At 46.6% G+C, this 22,066-nt stretch overlaps 1 protein-coding gene across 4 annotated transcripts in view; it reads right to left on the bottom strand.

The window, feature by feature from the left end:
- HDAC4 (histone deacetylase 4) overlaps positions 1–22,066 on the bottom strand; it is a 175,613-nt gene that overhangs the window by 23,076 nt on the left and 130,471 nt on the right. For all 4 annotated transcript variants that reach the window (XM_066322354.1, XM_066322357.1, XM_066322356.1 and 1 more), the window contains exons 13-17: positions 16,740–16,997; positions 15,388–15,574; positions 9,394–9,527; positions 7,703–7,823; positions 4,311–4,357 (exon numbers count right to left, since the gene is read on the bottom strand). In XM_066322354.1, the coding sequence (XP_066178451.1) occupies positions 4,311–4,357; positions 7,703–7,823; positions 9,394–9,527; positions 15,388–15,574; positions 16,740–16,997 (747 nt within the window). The remainder of the gene's footprint in view (positions 1–4,310; positions 4,358–7,702; positions 7,824–9,393; positions 9,528–15,387; positions 15,575–16,739; positions 16,998–22,066) is intronic.

Below are 22,066 nucleotides of genomic sequence, written 5' to 3'. Positions count from 1 at the left end.
TGTTATTCCAGATTGTGTCACCAGATAAACAAGACATTCTTCCCTGGGAAGGATCACCAGCTGTTTTTCACTCTGCCCTGAGTGTATTTATGGAAACAATGGCAAAAGGCAGAGATGGGAGAAGACAGAGATCATCTGCTGAGCCTGGCTCACTGAGCAGTGAGGAGACACAAGTGGCCTCACAGAGGACTGATCCACCTCCTTCACAGCCACGCTGAAGCCATGACTAGAAACTATTCCAGCTCCGTGATCATGGATGGTTTCTGGTAGTATTCAACCCAAGGATGCTTTGGAAGCCACAATAAACTAGCAAAGCACTTGGAGAACACCAAAAAGCCACTGGGGAATGCTGCTGCACTGTGGGAGAGCCCTGCAGTGACTATTTGTGGCCTCAGGGCTCCTCTGAACCCATATAAGTTTGGGCAATAACATGGGAACAGCAGCAGGATGGACTCTGAGTTACACACAACTCCAGGAATCCAGGATCAGGACTGCACACATGCAGAAAATGGGACTGACCTGACCAGGTCTCTCCAAGAACCCCTAAAGAGGTGGGAAGAAGCTTAAGCTGCTTCTCCTCCCCACTGGCCAGTGCACTGGTGCTCTGTGAGGCTCGATCTCCAGCCTCCTGTCACTGAACCTGACCACACATGAGAGTAACAACCCCATCTTTGGGCACATCTAACCCATCTTCGAGCAAACCTAATCCTTTTTGGTGTTTTTTTTTGGTCTTTGGAAGAAAATACCTCAAAACACCAGAAGGGAAGAGCATCCCTTCCTGCCTAGACAAAGGGACTGCAGGGCTCCTTCCATGGGCCCTCTTCATTCCCTGTGATGCACCAGCAGAATGGAAATACAGAATACCCAAATTCACACGTCCTAAGGGGCCAATAGACCCTCAGATGGCTGCTGGGGCCAGTTTTTCCCATAAAACAGACAAGGTTCTTCAGTGCCACAGCCAAGCACTGCCACGTTCAGCCCTGCCAGGAGAATTCCAGGCAGAATGTCCAAAATGAAACCCAAAGAGTTTTTCCTTCCTCATAACAAAAATTGTTATTTCCTTACAATTATTTCCTTCCTTTAAGGAAAACTCAAGGTTTTTTTATTAATATCCACAATGAGACTCCTACTCACACTATAAATTCCTCCTACTCACTCTCTAAGCTTTCCTATCCACTAATGCACAGCTGAGTTGTCTCAGAATTAAATGAGCACCTTACAAAAGATTTCATTATTCTACTATTTAATTTAACTGAAAAACTACACAGGTAAGAAATCAAGTACTAGGACACGTAAACACAGGTTGCACCAGAGCTCCAGATCCTGCAAAGTGAAGGAGTTCTACTCTTCCCTCAGAGAGGAAGACACCCCATCGTGTCTCCTCCTGTTCTCAACTAAATAATCTTCACATGCAGCTCCTCTGACTCGCTAATTAGTTCTTCCTCATTTCCATTCCAGGGAAATGGAAAAGCCCTTTCCATGCTCTCTGCTCTGCAAGAACTTACTTTGCTTGCACAGTTAAACTTGTTGATTTGCTCTAATCAAAGTCCTTGCACCCAAAAATAGAATCACCTGCTCTGGAGAAGATCAACAACAGGAACACCTCTGGAGTTTTTAGAACACATGAACAAAAATAATGCAGATCTTCAGATATTTTTAGCATGTGCGCAGAAAAACACTACACAGGAAAGAAAACAAATTTATCAGCTATCCTAAAATGGAGCCTTTGTGTGTTTCGAGGAGTCTGGATGTAAGTGTGTTGGGATGGTCTTGTAGATTTTCAAAGCCTAAACTCCTTTCTCCCAAAACCTTCTTCTCATTATCCTGGATTAGGGATGGCTGTGGTGTGTAGAAGTCAGACGTTGAAAAAGGGGTGTGAGCTGCAGAGGAGCAAAACTGAGCACAATTCCCAAGTGATCAGCAGAAATAGCTGAGTGAGGTTTCATCCAAAGCCCACATCCATTGATTTCAGTGCTTCTGTGCTTGCTTTCCTCCTCTCCTGCTAGGACCAGACGGCTGTGGAAGCGAGGAGGCTTGTCAGCCATGGGAAGGCTTCTTGCGACAAACCGAGGAAAAAGTGTTTCCAAGCACCTAGGAACAACTTTACCCATTTCTCTCCTTGATTTCAAGTCACAGACACTGAGTTTTTAACTTAAAGAGAGAGTTTAAAGGTGTTAGGAGATGGAGGGATTTGCTCTGAACTGTTTTCCTGCTGCTTCACTCCAAGAGCTCCAGGACTGTTTGGACAATACTCTCAGGGATGGACAGGGTGGGATTGTTGGGTGTCTGTGCAGGGACAGGGCTTGGATCAGTGATCCTTGTGGCTGCTTTCAACTCTGGATATTCTGTCATCCACTCTCTTGCCTGTCCTTTGTCTTGCTCATTGCTGAGGACAACTCATGCCAGCCCAAGCTCCATCCTCTAACAAAACAGCTCTCCAGGGGCTTCTGCACCTCCAAACTGCCCTGCACCCCCCTCCTTTTCATCTACACAATATCCCCAAAGGAAGACAGCCACACTTGATTGCTTGCAGGAAAAGAACCTTGTTTCAAAGCTTTCCTGACCACAATTTCATGCAACACCCTCAGCTCCTGAGTTCCAATCATCAGTCATCATTCTGCTTTATCCTGCTCCAGTATCAATCCAAAGGAGGACCTATCCCTTTATTCTACTGATTATTCTGCTGACTTTTAGGTTTTTTTCCTTTCTTTTTGACTTTAAGACATCATGTTTGCCCTCAGAAAAATATGTGGCCAACAATGGGGAATGGCTTCCCACTGAGAGAGGGCAGGGTGAGGTGGGATACTGGTAAAGAATTCCTCCCTGTGAGGGTGGGGAGGCCCTGGCACAGGTTTTGCTGACAGGATTGCTGAATACACAGCACCAAATATTCAATATTAAGGGTCTGTGGAGACAACCAAGAAGTAAGCACCATCTTTATTGGGAGCATATCAGGAATACCAGCACTGAGGCGTTTCCTGCCCTGATCTGGGATTTAATGCAAGACTTCTGGGCCCGTGCTGAGCTCAGACACTGTCTCTACTTGTTACCATTCAGTCTTCATTTGCAAATGATATTTTTTTTTTTTTTTTGCTTTGAATGGCATGCCTGACTGCAGGGCAGAGTAAATCCAAACCTTTTAAGCTCTGGCCAAAAATTTGCCATGAATTAGGCGACTGCAGCATATTTACAATACAAAATAAAATATCTCCACGAGTGGCGGTATGAATAAACGACGATTATTCTCTTTTTTTTTTTTTTTTTTTTTTTTTTTTTCTGATGGGATAATTTTCAAAGCAGCGATTTTGCAAAGACTCAGGAAGAAAACAATTTTGTTTCATTTCCATAACAGAATCCAGACCTTGAAAATTCAACCTCATGAGCTACAATTATGCAGCAGAACTACCACTGTGAATTTTCAAACACAATGCCTTTTATTGTCTCTTCTCATTCTTTTCCCCTTCCTGTTCACCATGATTTTCTGTCCTGTCACCCTCCACAGAAACGCTGGGGCAGAAAGTCTGACTTGAAAGGGAAACTTTTAAGCTTTCAGGCTTCAAAGGAAAACAAGAAAACCTTCAAAAGAAGGTATTTGGGTTTTAGGTTTTTTTCAGCTGTATGGGAACAAACAACAGCAAAAAGCCTGATTATATGGAAATTTGACAGCTGAAAAGTATGGCTCAGCTTTTCCATGAGGGATGGAGGGGTATTTTAGTCACCTCCTGGATGATCCATGTGGATTGTCCTGGAGCTGGAGAATAAAAGATGCCAAATGCTGTTTCATTTCACGGCAGTGATGCAGCAAACTTGCTATTCACAATACAGAACACATATACAAGGAACACGTACATTCCCAAAAACTGTCCTATTTTATGGCCATGTTTCCCACCTGCTGTGGGAGGCAGGCAGCTCTGAAGCCCTGAAACTGAGGATGGAGCATCTCCACAGCACAAGCACATCCTGCTTTCCACAGAGCAAAAAAAAAAAAAGCCCTTTGGGATGCAAGGGCTGCTTCCAAATGCAGCGAGCTCTTTACCATTAAGCTTGGGAAATGAAGTTTTTTCCTCCTCAACATGCCTCTGGGTGTCACACACTCCTGGGCTCTCCAGAACAGCTCCAAACCCCTCATGCTGCTTTTGAAGAAAGGCACAGGAGGCCAAGGCACCCCGTGCCCCAGGCAGCCTCTGCTCACGGGCAGCATCTGGCTGCAATTACCCACCCCATGGAATGCAAAGCAGCGAGTTTTGGTACTGAGAGGACCAGGAGAGAACAAACAGGACATTATTTCCACATTAAAGGGAGTTACTCACCCCGACACCACCGCAAGGCAGCCTGACAAACATGGAGGTTAGGGAACCTGTGGGGGGACAAGAAATGCACTCCGTGAGTCAGAAAGTCAGAGGTCACCAGATTCCGGGGCCAATTTTGTGGCAATTCTGCAATCTTTCTGAGCACAGAAACACAGACTGGGGGTTTTCTTCCCATTTTCAGCCTGCCCTGTTACAATTCACACACCTCACGCAATGTGCACACTTGGGCTCCTGCAAAAGCTCTCTATAAATCACTCGTATTTAAGCAAAGTTGGGGAGTTGTCTGATGTTTCAAGACTATACGTGAGGAAGATGCCACCAACAATCACTCAGCGTGTCTTCTCAGATGAGCACTTTAACCCCTTCCCACTGAGGGAGGACAGGAAATCACAAAAACACCCAAACACCCCAATTATCACTCCTCTGCAGTTACTGGATGACTTTGGAGAGCATGGGCTTTGTAAAAGAGGAAGACAGAAAAATAAACCAGGGCAAAGGAAGAAAAAAACATGTGTTTTGACTGAAATAGCAAAACCAACAAGGAGAATTTGAGAAAAATGGAGAAAAACCATCTGCAGGGCTAATTTTGGATCTCTAGGAATTGGAACATCGCTTTCTGGGCTCTTGTGTGAGCAAATTATCCTCCATTCAAAATTCCGTGGGGCCCTGAGAAACCCGGTGTGGTGGAAGGTGTTCCTGCCCAGGGCAGGGGCTGGGATGGGCTCCAAGGTCCATTACCACCAAACCATTTGGGATTCTGCTACTGAAAGAGGAGTTCATGTATCTAGACTCATCTGACCTCAAAGTGAGATGCCCTCTTCGATTAGATCCACATGGAAGGTCTTAGATCATCCTGCTTCAGACCTTCTGTCACATCTCTCACTGCTAATCCACTCATTATTTCTGTATTTATCTTCTTGACAACAATTCATGAATGCTCCTCACACATTAAAGAAATCTTATTTGCCTAAGTTTAAACTTGTTGAACAGGTTCCAAGTATTTCCACTGTCCAGAGAGAGATGGATTTGTATTTTGTATCCTTGACAGGACAAGGGGGAATAGCTTTAAGCTAAAAGAGTGCAGGGTTAGATGGGATATTGGGCAGGAATTGTTCCCTGTGAGGGTGGGCAGGCCCTGGCACAGGGTGCCCAGAGAAGCTGTGGCTGCCCCTGGATCCCTGGAAGTGTCCCAGGCCAGGCTGGATGGGACATGGAGCAGCCTGGGACAGTGGGAGGTGTCCCTGCCCATGGCAGGGGGTTGAGATAAGATGAACTTTAAGGGCCCTTCCCACTCGAACCAGTCTGGGATTCTGTGATTCCATGAAGGCACATCCCACTTTTCATTTGCAGAAGCATAACAAGAAACATCCTGTGAACTGAAAAGCCTTTTCCTTTTCAGGCTGAGGTTTCTCAGGCTTTTCTCTTCCGTCAGAGAGGTATCAAAGGCGCAGAGTTTACCCGGAGTCATCAGCCCTAACAAACTTCCATTTACATCCCTAAACCTCACACAAAGCTTTGCCCTCAGCCCTCAAACCTGTCCTAGACTCACCCTCTACAGGGCTTCAAAGGACCCCACAAAGCTGGTTTGTAAATTTTAAGCCTTTTCACCCCCCAATGGGAGAGGATGGCTGAAGGAGGGTTTTTTTTCCCAGGGTTTCCCTCTCCACACAGGAGCTTTTCCCTGATATCCTCGCTCAGGTCCTGCACTGTGGAAGCCATCAGGAGAGAAGGGGTCATGTGGGCTGGCAGCCAGGGCCACTGTCAGCATCTCCAGGCTAAAATGGTGCCAAGTGGTGCTAGGAAACCAGCTCTAAGCTCAGTTAAAAGCTACCGGACATCTCCTTCTACCGGGGACCCTTGGGAACCTGACCTCGTGCAGCTCCAGGGCTTTTCTGCCAAGTTGTATCCAAACAGGGAATGTTCTGTACTGGAAAGCCTTCAGGTGTTAGAATTTCTCTTCCCTATAGGATTAAACTTGATTTCTACGAACACTTTAAAATGAGCCCTTAAAGCCACGGAAGGCACAGAAGCACAGGAGCTGAGGCAGAGCACAGGTTGCTGCCCCCAGGTTCTCTACAGAAACCATCGGGAACCATCAGCAGTTTGGATGTCCCCCAAAAAATGCTATCCAAATAACCTCTATCTCCAGAGGCATCTGTGGAACTGCTGAGACAGATTGTGCCCAGAGTCAAGGGGGGAGTGGAAAAACACCCCAAGAGAATCTCAGATCTCCCAGGGAAGATTTACCGAAGTTCCTTCAGATGGAGGGTTTTCCACTCCTGAGCATATGACATCATAAATTCCTTAAAGTTTACATCCTAATGGAGCTATCATTCAGCTGGAGGTGTCTACTTTTGGGTTCTCTGGCTTTAAAAAGATGGAGTGAGCTATAAATACCGTGCTAATTGAGTGTTTAACTATGGGCTAATGGCTTCCCTCTCTGGGAGCTCATGGGCACACTGAGCAAAATCTTTCCAGCTCCTTTGCTGTGACAACTACTTCATGAATGCCATGGAGTTAAACCCCTTTTTACATCATCCAAAGTCAGGCTAATCCCAAAACAAACTTTCTCAACGTCTAGGTTCCAGAACTGTCTTGGTCTTTTTTGTTTGGGTTTTTTTTTTGTTTGTTCGTTTGGTTTTTTTTGTTTGTTTTTTTTTTTTGGTTTTGGTTTTTTTTTTTTTTTTTTTTTTTTTTTTCCCCCCCTGATCCTCACGAACTTCCCAAATTGCCCCTCCAGCCTGCTGCTGCAAAAAGGCAGGAAGGAAAGGGAGGTGATGGTGACTCCACGGAGGTGCTACAATCCATGCTGTTCGGTTGCTTTGGAGGGTTGCTTATCTGACCATCCATCCCTTAGAATTTCTGCTGAAAAAATAAAACTTTTTTGGTATTTTTGCCTGTCTTTTTACAACAGACACAGCCCTGTTTCAGGCAGATTTGGTCTCCAGTGAAAGGGATAAACAATCTCAGTCCAGATTAAACAAATGTAGAGGCCTCTGTGTCTCTCTTGCTGATTTATCCATACAAACCTGACAGGGGGTTGTTGATGCCTCTGCAGCTGGCTGGGGGCTGCAGATCCAAATCCTTGGGAAGGTGTTCCAGTTCCTTCCCTAGCCATGGATAACTGTCCAACACACAGAGTGCCCAAGGATGAAACAAACTGCCTGAACTATCTTTCCTCCTCAGGAAAGCATCCTTTTACATCCTGAAGACATCAAAGAAAGGAGGTTTAAGCTGTCTAGGGTTTAGGGATCTTGCCTGAGGAGAGGGAAATGGATATTGTGCATGGAGCTGGGAGCAATCCTCTTGGAGCTACATAGGGCTAAGGATGAAGGGAGCCCCAGCATCTCACCCAGGGGTCAGGAAGGGAATTTCCCCCCAGGGAATGATACCTAGAAGCTTCTTGCTGTCCAGTTTCTGCCTGTTCAGAGGGTTTGTGCCATAGAGCAGCGTGTGGGCTTCCGAGTGAACCGTCTGTAGCTCCTCCAGGGTCGCCTTTCTGCCACGGATGCACTGGAAGGGGAAGGAAAAGGGTGGTGAAATCACTGGTGAACTGCTTGACTTTCTCCTCTGCTTCCTTAGCAAGCCAGCAAGATAGACAGCAAAACACTAAAAGGGGTCCTTAGGTGGAAAAATTCACATTTTGGGTTAATCCTTTACTTGCAATATTTTATTTGCTCGACACAGAAAGTCATCTTCAGATTCATTCAAGACAAAGATGGAAGCTTTAGGACAGGTGCTGGCAGGAGGTGGTGGGGATGAAGGAAAGGTTGAAGACCAGAGAAATAAGGGAGTGCATCCTGAAATGGTAGGGCAGAGTTTGAAGAAAGCCAGCAGGGAATTAAGGCAGGAATTTAGCATCTTTGGAATAAAAGAACAGTCCGGTGACACCGAAAGTCACCGGTGGTCAGGAGGGAAACCAGGTGAAGATCTACAACAGCTCCCCTCGTGAGAGCAAAAAAGTACCAAGGGAAGCAAGGAAATGAAGGAAAATATATCTTCCTTATGGAAATCAACAGGAAATAAGGGCCAATAATATTGCCTGGGATCTTACAGTAATGAATGTATGCATCAGAGAATATCTGCAACTCGCATTGAGGAGGCCAGGAAATGAGCAGTGAGGTTTATTTGGTCCCAAATAATCCCAAATTTCGATTAAATGGGCATCCACACACAGAGGCAGGTTTGAAAGGGATAAAAGAGGGCAGGACAGGGAAATTTAGGCAACGGCAATGCTGCCACCACGTGGATGTCTTATCTGATGGCTCGGGAACATTCCCAGCCAGATCCTGACATTGCTGAAATATTTATGCTCCGGGATTCAGTCCCCTCAGGTGCTCAAAAAATTGATGAACACGAACTTATGCCCCCATTTATCACCACTGCTTAAGTCGTAACTAATAACCACTCGTTAATTTTTATTATTAATCTTCCTTCTTTCTGTTTAATATCTGGGCTTTTCTCTCCATTTGCTTGCTCTTAAAAGATATCAAATTAATCTAATTTAACCTCTTGTGATGGAATAGTGCTCAGAACCATCCTCTTACCCCTACTCCTTTTACAGCACAGCTTGACCATTACTTATTAAAGAGCATAAAAAAAAGTGATTAAAACACAGAAAAGATGCTGCTCCACAGTTTTTGCTGGGATAATTGGAGGGATAAAAAACGAGAGGGTTACATCATATCTTGCTCTTTTCTTTGGCAAATTATGATAACAATAACAACAATAAATATAATATAATACAATATAATATAATATAATATAATATAATATAATATAATATAATATAATATAATATAATATAATATAATATAATATAATATAACATAACATAATATAATATAATATAATATAATATAATATAATACAATACAACATAACAACATAATACAACATAATATAATATTAATATAATGTAATGTAATACAATATAACATAATATAATATTAATATAATGTAATGTAATACAATATAACATAATACAATACAGTATAATACAATATAATACAATATAAAATAAAACAATACAACACAATATAATTAATAAGCAGCAAAGTGGCCTTTTCTGGTGTTCACTCACCTCACACTTGCCCCGCAGCCCCGTCTCCTGGAGCCTGGACCAGATGCTCTGGATCCTGCCTGCATGCTCGGGGTGGCTGTTGGTGTTTCCACAGGTGCACTGGTGCTTCAGCATCAATGTGTCATACACGAGGCCTGCAGCACAGGGGACAAAATTTGCTCTTGGGTTAAAAAAAAAACCAAAACAACAAAAAACCCCAAAAAACCAAAAAAAACCACCCAAAACAAACAAACAAACAACCTCCCCCCCCAAACCCCCAAAAAACAAAAAACAAAAAAACCAAACCCCCCCAAAAAACCCCCAAAAAACCCAACAAACCAACAACAATTTGCCAGTGATAGGGGAATAAAAGCACTTTGCAGTCAACGTTTCTAGGCCAAAATTTTTTGTTCGGCTGGGAGCCAGAGAACTGAACGCCCAAACCTGCATCCACCCCTTCCCGTGGAAATCCTCCAAGGATATGAGAAGGAAACCAGTACCAAGGTGCGAAATTCAACGCCAGGGGAGGTGACACCTGAAAGCACCCATGGGAGAGCACAAGAATGGGATCTGAGCCTTCTCCCCTGGCTACCAAAACGCCTCCAGGGCTTGGGATCCAAACGCAGAAGGACCAAGTGTTGGCTGGCCTGTGTTTCACAAAGCAGCTGTGCCCACATCTGGCACCGCGGTCATTCGCTAATTAAGGCCATTAGTGCCCACTTGGGCATGGTTCTTGGGCTCGGCAGGGAGGTGTTCAGCCCAATGAAGGGCTCCCAGCTAAATCCCTCCTTATTCCCGAGGATTTACCGCGTGACAGCGGCGCGGGAGGCGTGGATTCACGCTCCAGAGTTGTCTGCACACGGTTTTGGAAGGGAAGTTGGGATTCCACAGCCGACCGGAGGAAAACAGCGGGTCCTCCCCACTGACACAATTGTTCCTCTCAAGCAAAAGACACGAAGTCAAATGTTTAAATCCATCTCTCCTTCAGCCAGAAGCTCCAGAATACATAATAAAAACCATTGGTTTGGGGTTTTTCCCCAAGAGAAAGCTTTCTTGCAGGAAGTATCTGTATGAAAGTTGGTCCAAAGGCTGGAGCGCCTCTGCTGGGAGGGCTCGGAGTGCTCACGCTGGAGAAGGGAAGGCTCCAAGGAGACCTCAGAGCCCCTTCCAGGGCCCAAAGGGGCTCCAGGAGAGCTGGAGAGGGACTGGGGACAAGGGATGGAGGGACAGGATGGAGTGACAGGGGAGAATGGTTTTAAACTGCCAGAGGGCAGGGTTAGATGGGATATTGGGAAGGAATTGTTCCCTGGGAGGGTGAGGGACCCTGGCACAGGGTGCCCAGAGAAGCTGTGGCTGCCTTTGGCTCCCTGGCAGTGCCCAAGGCCAGGCTGGACAGTGCTTGGAGCAGCCTGGGATAGTGGAAGGTATCCCTGCCCACAGCAGAGAAACCAGGTAGCCTTTCAGGTCCTTTCCACCCCAAGGTTTCCATGATTTCCATGGAATGCAAAGGCCCTGATGAGACCTAAAGCCTGTGAAGGCAGCAGTGGCAGGAGGTGGCTCCAGCTCCCATGTCCAAGGCTGTGCACCCCAGCTGAGAGCATTCCAGGGAAATCCAGGTGAGCACAGCCATGCCATGGCAGGCACAGCTGGATCCATGTTCCCAGCTCGAGCACGGGCACACAGTGCAGTCTGGGAGCTCCAAGGGGAATCTGGAGAAGCCCTGGAGCTGAGGCTGTGGCCCTGCATGTTCCCAGGCCTGGCTGCAGCTGCAGTCCCACCTCCTGGCTGGCTGTGGGCACGTTGTGCCACCGGGAATCTTGGCTCCCTGCTCTGCCCCTGGCACTCGGAGGTCTGCAGCCTCAGGGGAGGCGTCTGGCAGCTCCTCGCTCTGCTGTAGGTGAGTGCAGAGGGAAAAAACACCCTCCAAAAGCCAAACCACGCCGGCTTCCAGGGAGAGAACAGAGCCCTGGTAATTGGCTCCCCCGGGGTCAGCTGAAGTTCACCTGGAGGAGGTTGTGCTGCAAAGCTCTCTCAAGGTCTCCCGTGTTTGATTCACAGCATCAAACACCACGAGGAGATGCTGGGCCAAGGCAAGCTCAGAATTCACCTGAGGAGAAGCTTTCACCCCAGTCTGAGTTTAACTGAGTGCAAGGTCTTAAATGAAAGGAAATTTAGACTGGATTTAGGGAAGAAATTCTTCCCTGTAAGGATGGTGAGGCCCTGGATGTCCCATCCCTGCAAGTGTCCAAGGTCAGGCTGGACAGGGCTGGGATACTGTGAGGTGTCTTTGCCCATGGAACTGGATCATCTTCAAGGTCCCTTCCAACCCAAACCACTCAAGGAATCTATCCCACCCCAAAGCTGGTGTTTACAAAATTTGGTTCTCCTTTTCCAAGGGACAACGACAGCAGTGTCTCAGTGAAGTTCTATGCTGCAATCACAAATCGTTTCTCTTTCCTAGAAACCAGCCCAGTGGAAAAGGGAGCAGTTCCCAGTTCCTTCCTGTGGCTGTGGACACTCAGCAGCACACACACACACACACACACTCACATACACAAAGGGAAGCTCGGCAATTTAAACTCAAAATACAAAACTACACTGGCTGTTACAAGTTAATTGAAGTGGTGCTGGAAGCAAGGCTCTTTTCAGACATAAGAACAATCATTTTTAAAGGTCAGCACTAAAGCAAAACCAACTGGCTTTTCTTGGCAGAACAAACATATGATCTGAGGTTCAGATAATTATATTCCTCTGCACAGGAGAGAATAAATGCCTTCATCAGAAAGGAAAAATCCTTTAATGCAGAACATCAGAATAATTTGTGGACCCATTTTTGCAGGAGATCAGAGACTGGGTAATTGGAGCTATGCAAATTAATGGCCTAACCTGAGGATCCTTATTCAAGTGTGTAGAACAGGGCAGGCATGAGTATTCATTAAAGTCACGGGGCTGCTCGAGCTAGAGAGGGCAAGTTCAAGGACCGGCTTTCTGGGAGGAAGGAAAATTAAATGTCATGCTTCAGGACATCAAACTGATTGCTGGAAGGATCCAGGAAGGGCATGGCTTTCACTTTGATGTGGAGTAATGGACATCATGTTTGAGAGCTGCAGCATGTGGCTCTTTTCCCTGGACATTTGAAGTCTCAGGTGCTGGTCACCGAGAGAGACAGGGAAATAAAATATACATCCACCCCAGAACTTCCAGCTATCTGGGGCTATCTCAGTCCAGGGAGAGCATCAGCTTTCTGTATTATTTCTGTATAATATCAAAAACATGAAAAGGAGGAACAATTCCTTTGTCTGTTGGACAAGGACTGATCCCTTAAGGGCCACATTCACATCCACAATGATCATGGTCAACTTAATTAGGGCCATTCAAGAAGTTTACTTCTTGGAGCCCTCTCACCAAACCATTACACCAATTCCAATCCCGATTCCTCTGCCTTAGGATTAGCCTCCAAAGCAGCCACTTATCAGCCAGATGGATTTTCCTGGAGAAAAAGAAGCCTGATGCACTTCAGCACTGCTTGCTTTTGAAAAACACCCAAGACTTCAATTTCCTGCCTTCCAAAGAATAGCTCAATCCTGGTGATTAAGCTTTAGTACCCACCTCCAGAAACACAATCTCCGACACGCCACTGTGGACAACTCCAACAAAACAGGAGGCAATTTAACTCACACACATGCTCAGCAGCTGAAATGCCTTTCCCCCCACCTTCTCCTGCTTCCATGTCCATGGCAGTGGGCTTTTTATCCCTGCTTCTCCTATGCAGACAGTACAGGTTAATTAAAGCAGACCTAGGACTAGCTTTAGGACTAGTACAGAGGTCTTACCTTTATGCTTTGCACCTTAATTAGTGCCAGTGAATGCCTGATTTTATTGTGGTTTTCCTTCTCCATTCACCCAGCATAAATGCAGAGATGGGAGGGAAAAGAAAAGCCAAACCCTTGGAATCTTATCCTGGATAAATGCCGTGAAAATTGCATTTTACAGGTGAACTACCTGCAGCATTCTGCACCTCATCACTCTGTGCAGTCCTGGATAAAAGCAGTGTGATACTTCACCTCTTATTTTAAGCCAGTTAATTTAGTTTTTCAAACCCTGCCCCTGAGGAAAACAAATCCTGATACTGGAACGGCATCTTTTCCAAGCAGCACAGCTCTCAAATCTACACTCTTACTGCTGCCTGCAATTCTGAGTGAAATTCAGAGGCACAGATCTCAGTCAAATATAGATCTCCAGTAGGGGATGTTATTTATTGCATGTTCAGAGTCCTTCATGTGATTGATCGGGCAGCTTCAACACCGGAAAAGGAGGAGGAGGGAAGAAAGAGAAGGAATGAATAATCCCTTCAAGCAAGGGCCAGGCTTCCTTGTTTTTAAAGCCCCAAGTTTTGGGGTTAAGTGTATTAGAAGCTCAAGTTTCATCTGCTGTGACCCTGAGTCAGGGGACTTTTCCTTGCGCCCTTGGCAAAAGCCAAAATCTTTTACTCTGGCCAGAACTGACTGCACTAGAAATGCAGTTCTGCTGAAATTCTGGGGTTCAGTGTTAACAACAAATGGGGACTTTAAAGGGCTGACTTGCAAAATTTGAGCCATTTCCTGGGTTTTTCTAGAGCTGACAGCACACGCTTCCTGCAGCCAGGAACTGAGGAACAAAGTCACACCCAACATGCCACTATTTCCTACACTGCCAGGGCCTGAAAATAAACCCAGTTCACAGCACTGAGCTGAGTGATGTAAGAAGTGTAGGTTAAAAATGGAATAAAAGCAGAAGTGAAAGGGAAATAACATCATGAGTTGCTCTTTATTTGGGCGCTGTGGATTTCCCCTTCCCCCCACCCTCTTCCTTTTCCCAGGGAACACATCACGTTGCAAACTGTTCATTCACAAAGTAAGAGCCTGACATTTGAGGAAGAAGGCAGACTTTGAAATCAATCCTCATCACCCAGCACAGGGCCTGAGGAGGTGCATGGAAAATCAACTTTCAGCTGTTGCTAAGGGCACTGAAGAAAGAGATAGAAAGGATTTTGGAGGAGGAAAGTTGGCTGTCAGGATACAGGAAGAACAGTTAATTTTTTTTTGCTTTTAACCTTGGTGGGGAGATCACAGAATCCCAGGATGGTTTGGGTTGGGAGGGACCTTAAAGCTGCTCCATCCTGGCTGTGAACGCTTCCAGGGATGGGGATAAATACATATTTTGCACTTGTGCTTTCCACCGGACAAATGGAGGACTGCACTCATCATTTTCCTTCACAGGTAAGCAAACACTCTTTGGTCTCTTCCAGATGAGTTGAAATCACCAGCTCACCTCGTTTTTCCTAACCTGCAGGCACAGACTCCTGTGTGACAGGAGGAGGGGAGGCTGGCTGGGAGCCTGGAGTGGATAACTGATGGCATGTGATTATGGAGGGACTGGAGAAGGTGGAGGAAACAGAGCCAGCATTGCATTTGGCAACTCTGTCCTTCAGGAGCACTGGCTCTCCCTGCCTTGCCTCTCCATCAGCTCTGTCACAGCTCCAGGGCTGTGCTGCTGCTGGTGTGTGCAGGGTATTTTTGCTGTGGGGAAGGGACAAGCAGGACAACAGGGGTGACAGAGTCTTGCTCCTTGAGGAAGGCAGGTTGTTATGGAGTACCCAAATGTGGATGAGATGCAGAGGCCACGCTTGTGGATTTGCAGGGAAGGGGAAGAAAATCATAGAATCATCATGGAATGGTTTGGGGTTGGAAAGGACCTTAAAGCTCATCTCGTGGGCAAGGCAGGGACACCTTTCACTATCCCGGGGTGCTCCAAGCCCTGTCCAACCCGCCTCTGGACTTTCAGGGATGGGCGTGCCACAGCTGTTCTGGGCAACCTTACCACCCCTACAGGGAAGGATTTCCTTTCAATATTCCATCTAACTCTACTCCCACCCTAAAGCCACTCCCCCTTCTCCATGCCCTTGCAGAACAGCTCAGTGTGAAACACCCCAGTCACCACAGCCCCCCTGACGCCCAGAGCCCCCCAAAACCTCACCTGTTGTGAACCTTGGCTTAGTGGGTGGCTCCTGCACAGACATGGGGAAGGTGGCCGAGGCAGGGGAGGACTGTGCCCGGGACAGGGGCCGGTGTCCCCCGAAGGACACGGGCATGCCAGCTGCCTCCAGCGACGCCTGGTAGTTCCTCAGCTGGTGAATCCGCTGCTGCTCCAGAAGCAGGGCTTGCTGTGGGCAAGAGAAGCAGGCAGTTGCTGAAAAGGGCCTTCCCAAAAGGGTTTTTGAAGGCTCTCAGGCCTGGACTCCTTTCCCTTGCAGCAAAGGAAGGTAAAATGTTTCTAGGGCCAAGTCAGGCAGGCACAGCACACGGAGCCCCAGCCGTGAGCCTGGTGCACACTGACAGGGTCACTTGCAGAGGCAGCTCCATCATCTCCCACAACCTCCTCATCTTCCTCCCCCTGTTCTCCCACCCCACTGCACTGGGGCATTGAACAGTGAAACAGTCCAGGCCATGGAATGAGTCCCACTCAAACAGATCCCAGGCTGGAGAGGAAGCTCTTAACTGAGCTGGTTCTCTGTGCAGCCACACCATCAGCTGGACAGGCTCCTGGTCAGAAGGAACTGATCCCTCTATCTATTCCCTCCTGCTCTGAGGCAAAACAGTTGCAAAGAGATACTATTTTAAACACTCCTGAGGTGTGACAGTGGATTCTGGATTGAAGTGGAGAGTCTTCACTTTCAGAGGAATGGTATCACTGATAATGGTCCATCATCAGCAACACAGTATTAGAGAATCCCAGGATGGTTTGGGCCTTAAAGTCCATCCCTCCCACAGACAGGCACACAACCCTCCCCTATGCCAGGCTGCTCCAAGCCCCATCCAACCTGGCCTCAGACACTTCCAGGGATGACGTAGCCACAGCTTTTCCAGGCAAATGTAGCTCCTAAGCAACATCCCAATGACAATGCTGGAGGACACTGTGCTCCCTTATGACCGGATTTATCGCCTGCAATCCACAAGCCTCAGGTGCCTTCCCTCAGAAGTGAGTCTGGCTTGAGGCTCCAGGATCTCTGCTTCTGAAGCAGGAACACCCTTCACTTGTCCCCTGTTCCCTCACATGAAGTCTTTCTCTGGAGAAATTGGTTTTAAACCATTAAACCAAAACACAGCGTTTCTGACTAGCGGTCAGAAACATTAGGATACACTTCATGTTCCCAAAGAAACAGCCATACAAGTATCTCAGCAGTGCTTTGTGCAGGTGATCTAGACTTTCCTCCCTGGGGTTTGTCAGCCGGCAGGTGACTCCAGGGAAGGAATCACCCGATTTTAAACAGGCTCCTGTAACCAGCAAAAAGCGACTCCCAAGCCCAAACCCGCACCCGAGCGCCAGACCTGGCGGAAGAGCAGCTCCTGCTCCGCCTGCCTCTGCCCGGGCTCCAGCTCCTGCTGCGGCTCTGCCTCCTCCTCGTCGCTCTCGATGGGCTCCTGCTTGACCTGCACCAGGCTGGCCAGCCCCGGGGGCTCCTTCTGGCCGGGCGCCCGCTCGCCGTAGGGCTCCTCCAGCAGCGCCTGGTGCTCGCGCAGCTCCTCCTCCGTCTCCTCGGGGTGGCTCTCGTGCTGCCGCGCCGGCTCCGCGGGTTTGGGGATGATCTGAAAGAGCAACAAACTCACCCATGAGCTGTGCCCCGCCACAGGGAAAGCGGGCTCTGTTCTCTGTTCCCACGGCAAAGAGCAACTCGGAGTTATCCCGGCTCATAATCCGGGCCCAAAACGATCTCAGGGGAAGGTCAGGGCAACCTTGCATTAAGGGTTGTGTGTTCTGTGTCCCAAGTAATAACACTCCCCCATTTTCCACTTCGTCTTCCCTCTGAAGGAGTAAGAGCCTCTTGCTCCTGCATGCCCCCAGATGCTACTCCATTCACAAACCCACAGAGCAACCATCAAGATGTCTGGCAATTAAATTCTGAAAGAATACGGAGGACATAAACCCTCCAACAGGGTTTTTGCTGCCTGTTTGCTCAACATCACCTCAAATCGCTCCCTGAATTTCATCTGTGAGGCTGAAATAATGATTACTTGAAAATCTACACTCTTATGGAGCTGGTTAAGAGGAAACTCAGGATATGCAGCTGAGAGCAAACCTCAAGAGCAGCAACATTCTAACCTGACCTTCCTAACCAGACATAGTAAACATCTCAGAGAGCAGCTCCTAAACCAAAAGTAACAACTTAATTTTCACTGTAATTCACTCAGATTTTTGTAAGTTCTTGGCAAGATAAAATTCACAGTTCTCTGTCTCAGACGGCTTCTGAATTTCATTTCGGATTAAAAAAACAAACCCAAATGTGACCTGTTTTTAACTCCAGCATAGGAAAACCAATCCATTTTCTCCCTTTCAGAGAGCTCAGGCTGTCCCTGTTTCACAGGCTTATAAAGAAAGTGCTGCACTTTGAAAGTTGTCAGGGCAAGGTTTAATGAGGATTAGGTCATCGGTATGGAAAGCAATATTGATTTTAAATCTAATAAAGCTAAATCAAAACATGGTAATTGAACACATGCAGGAGGAGGGACTATTTGTCAGTAACTTGCTCTTTGAAGAACAGTGGCTCCAACCTGGAATTCAGCCTTTTTTCTCCCCAAAAGCAGGAAGGAAGGCTCTGCCATATAACCTAAGCAAGGCAGAGGAGCAGGAAGGGAGTTGAATCCGGCAAGAGACGTGAAGAAAGAAAACAGGAAGGCTAAGGAGATCCTGGTGCCACTGCTGAATGAGGGAAGGCACCTGGTGGCACTTAAGATAGAATTAATGCCTTCTTTAAGACAATCCTTCAGGAATCCCAGGATTCTGACACCAGAGGAAAAGTCTGGGAACAAGGAAAACTTCCCTTCGTGCAGGAATTACCAGGTTTAGGCAACACTTAAAAGACCTAAGTCCATGGGACTCTCATGGGTTGCACTCACAGGTGATGGGACAAGAGGCCAGGGGCACAAATTAAACCCCATAAAATTCCTTCTGAACACAAAAAAACCTTTTTTTTTTTTTTTTTTTTTTTTCTGTGAGGGTGGTCAAACACTTGAACAGGTTGTTCAGAGAGGTTCTGGAGCATCCATCCTTAGGAGATCCTTGAGCAACCCGCTCAAGGAAGGACATTGCCCTCAGCGACCTCAGGAGGTCCTTGCAAAGATTCAGAGATTAAAACCCCTCAAGGATTTTTGTGAGGTTCCCCCTGCCCCCACCAGTTTCATTCCTTATAGCACACACTGAATAACCAAACCACATTATCTAAAAATTCTTCCACCAATTTTCTTTAAGCCCTCTTAGGCTTGATGAATATTATCTGTTTTAAAGATAATTAAATCATCATAAACCATCTGCTGCTTGTTTTGGGTATTTTTTCCCCTTCTTGGATCAAAGGTCTCAAGCTTTTGAACTTAATGCCTTTTGAACTTCTGAACTGCACGAGGCAATCGCTGAGAAAAATACAGTGCCATTGTCATACCTAATAGAAATGAGAGGCAGTGTAATTCCCTGGAAGTTTTAAATTATTCCTACACCTTAAAAATGTAAGAATTAAATGACAACCACGGTGAAGTTGAGAAGACCAAGTGGTCGATGACAAGGACATTTCAGACATTCTGTCTGCAAAGGGAATCTCCTGGTCTGTCTCCAGTTCCAGCTGCTGCAACCCTGCTCTTAAAGGAAGATTTTGCAGAGAAGACACTTTGCTACCAACATATTCCACATATTACATCGACTATCTGCATCCCAGGCCCATTCAAACTCCTTAAAAATCTTCCATTTGTGCAGTTTTATGAGCATGCACTCATGCAATTTAAAATTGGAGGGAATAAAAGTGTGAGGGGCTGGCTGCAAAGGCAGCACTGAGAATGCTTGTAAATATATTTGAAACTAAGCACAAAGCACCAGAAATTACCCCTCCCTCCCTTAATTAGCTCTCTGGTTTCCTCTGCCACGAGGTTACTCCTCTGTTTTCATACCCAGTGGCCTCTGGCTGTCACAAACTGCCACCATGAACCTCTGGTAAAGGCACTGCCTCTCCAGCCTCAGCCAGATAACGACTTCACCTCGGAATAAATTACAGCTCTCCAGTCACAAGCATTTTTAAAAGGCTCCATGCAGCTGGCAAGATTTCTCCTCCACAGCTTTGAAATACAAAGAACAGAAATTAAAAAACAAAAAACAAACAAACAAACAAAAAAAAAAAAAAAAACAAAAAACCAAACCAACAAAACGACTACAAAAAAATCCCACATAGCAAAGTCAGGTCATAAATAAAGAGAAAACCAAAGAGTTCATCATTTTTTGGTCAAATGTTTCATGAGGAGGAAAAAAGCTGCATTTTTCGCTAGAGACATTTCAGCTGGCATTGGATTTGTCCAGTAGATGTGATAAATAGAATCACAGAATCATTAAGGCTGGAAAAGACCTCCAAGACCATCAAATCCAATCTCTGAGCATCACCACACCCATCAATCCATACCATCTTTTCCACCTTTCTCCACAGTGGCAAGTTCCCGGGAGTCAAAAGAGCTTGAAGGTCCTTACAACAGGTTAGAGACATCTATTTAAACATCAGACATCAATGAGGAGTCCCCAGTGGAAGAACTATGGAACCCCAGAATGGTTTGGGCTGGATGGGACCCCAGTCCACACTGGTGGAGTGGCACATGAGGAAGGCCAGAGGAAGAGAGGAGCCAGGAAGCAAAGGAGCAGGTCAGCTCAGCCCTGACCATGCCACCATGATGTGCAGAAGCCAGCACAACTCTCCCTTTCCTCCCTCTCGAGGTAAAGGATGAACCCAAGGAAAAAACAGAACAACTCTGGACAGCTGGAGACACAGCTTGGGTGAAAATTAGGAAAAAACAGAAAAAAAAAAAAAAAAAAGGATAAAGGCTGAACTCATTCAACTCGATGTGGCTCTTCCCACATTCCCTTTGGGTTCTGATTTTTAACTTTTATAGACCAAGGAGAAACAAGAGATGCTAAGGGATGATGACGAGAGGCTGACTTGGGCACCAGCCATGTAGGGAGCTGGCAGAACCTTCTGCAGCAGCCAGAGCCGACAGAAATCTCTTGATCTGATGTTTTGGTTTTTTTCTTTGAAGTGACAGGACAGCAGGGGGCAAGCAACTATCTGAGGAAACCTCAGTCCTACAGCTAGAAGGACCAGGAGACTGTGGAGCTTCTGCGCATGGAGGAGAGGGAGCAACCCACCTGCAAGGCTGGATGGGGCTTGGAGCAAAACTTCTTCTGATACTTTAAATCACAGAATCCCCAAGGTTGGAAAAGCCCTCTCAGACCACAGAGTGCAGCTGTTCCCCCAGCACTGCCAAACTCACCCCAAACTGTCCCCAAGTGTCACATCCACAGGTAGTCTGAACACTTCCAGGGATGGATGACTCCCCCACTGCCTGGGCAGCCTGTGCCAGTGCCTAACCACCCTTTCAGTGCTGAAATTTTATCTGATCTTTTCCAACCTAAACCTCCCCTGGCACTTCCCTTTTGAACATTAAATGTGCAAAAAAGATGGGAAATAGAAGCACAGGCTGATGCTGGAATATCAGCTCAATGAGAATCACAGAACAGTCTGGGTTAGAGGTTCTTAAAGCTCATCCCATTGCACCCCTGCCAAGGGCACAGACACCTTCCACTATCCCAGGCTGCTCCAAGCCCTATCCAACCTGGCCTTGGACACTACCAGGGATTCAGGGGCAGCCACAGCTACTCCAGTGATTATTCTTATTATTTTTAAGTAAAACTACACATTTTTCCTTAATTGCCTTCCTGGAAACAGCAAGACTTGTTTGGCTGCAGTCCCCTCAAAAACTGCATCTGCTGCAGACACCTAACAGGGAACACTGAGGGCCAAAATCTCAAAGTTTGGAAAAATCACATCAAATTAAGGAAAGCCTGATTTCTGAGTATATAAATATATAAAATACTTCAGGAGTATTATTTATGGGAAATCCACAAATAAAAAAATTAGCAGGCAGTGCTATCGGCCCTGTTAATAATTAAATAAATATTTTATTTTATTTTATTTTTAGTCCTGCCTTTAACTCTCCTAAAATATCCCCACATCTGGGAAAAGTCTTTTCCCATGTCAGCACTTGGATGCTATCCCAGGGGATAAATCCGCCACACACATGCAGCGCTAGCACCAAAGTGATTTTAACTTGTGACTCCTATAAATCAAATACAAGGAAATCAGTTTAATTAAACCCTCTCTGACTGATTTTGCCGTGGAGAGTGATGGACAAAGCTGGAATTCAGAGTGCTCCAGCGGCTCTCCAGTTCCTGGGAGGTCCAGGATAAAGTCTGAATGAGCACAGTGGATACGTCACAGCCAAAGCTTTGGAAAAGCTTTAAAATCCATCACACAAAAAAAAAATCTCTCCAGCTGACACTTCCCCAAACAAAGAACCCCAACTCGCTGCCCCGCACCCCACGGCCCTGATCCTGAGGAGTGTTTGGAGCAGGGGGAAGTGGGATCCCTGTGGGGCAGCAGCTCCCCAGGGCCCCGTGTGCAGGCTGAGCTGGGGCCAGGGCTGGCACCCGTGGTGGCAGCGCTCCAGGAGGACAGCATTGACGTCAGTGACTTGTGTAATCATCCTGCCTCAGCCCCAGCTCATAAACAAGGGTTTGGGGGTGGTGTGTGTGTGTGTGTGTCAGGAGGGGTTGTGGCTTCTTTCACTCCTTC

The sequence above is a fragment of the Sylvia atricapilla genome, chromosome 7 (assembly GCF_009819655.1).
Source record: "Sylvia atricapilla isolate bSylAtr1 chromosome 7, bSylAtr1.pri, whole genome shotgun sequence".
Taxonomy (NCBI): Eukaryota; Metazoa; Chordata; class Aves; order Passeriformes; family Sylviidae; genus Sylvia; species Sylvia atricapilla.
Note: the sequence above shows the minus strand (reverse complement) of the source record. Positions and strands in the feature narration are given on the sequence as shown.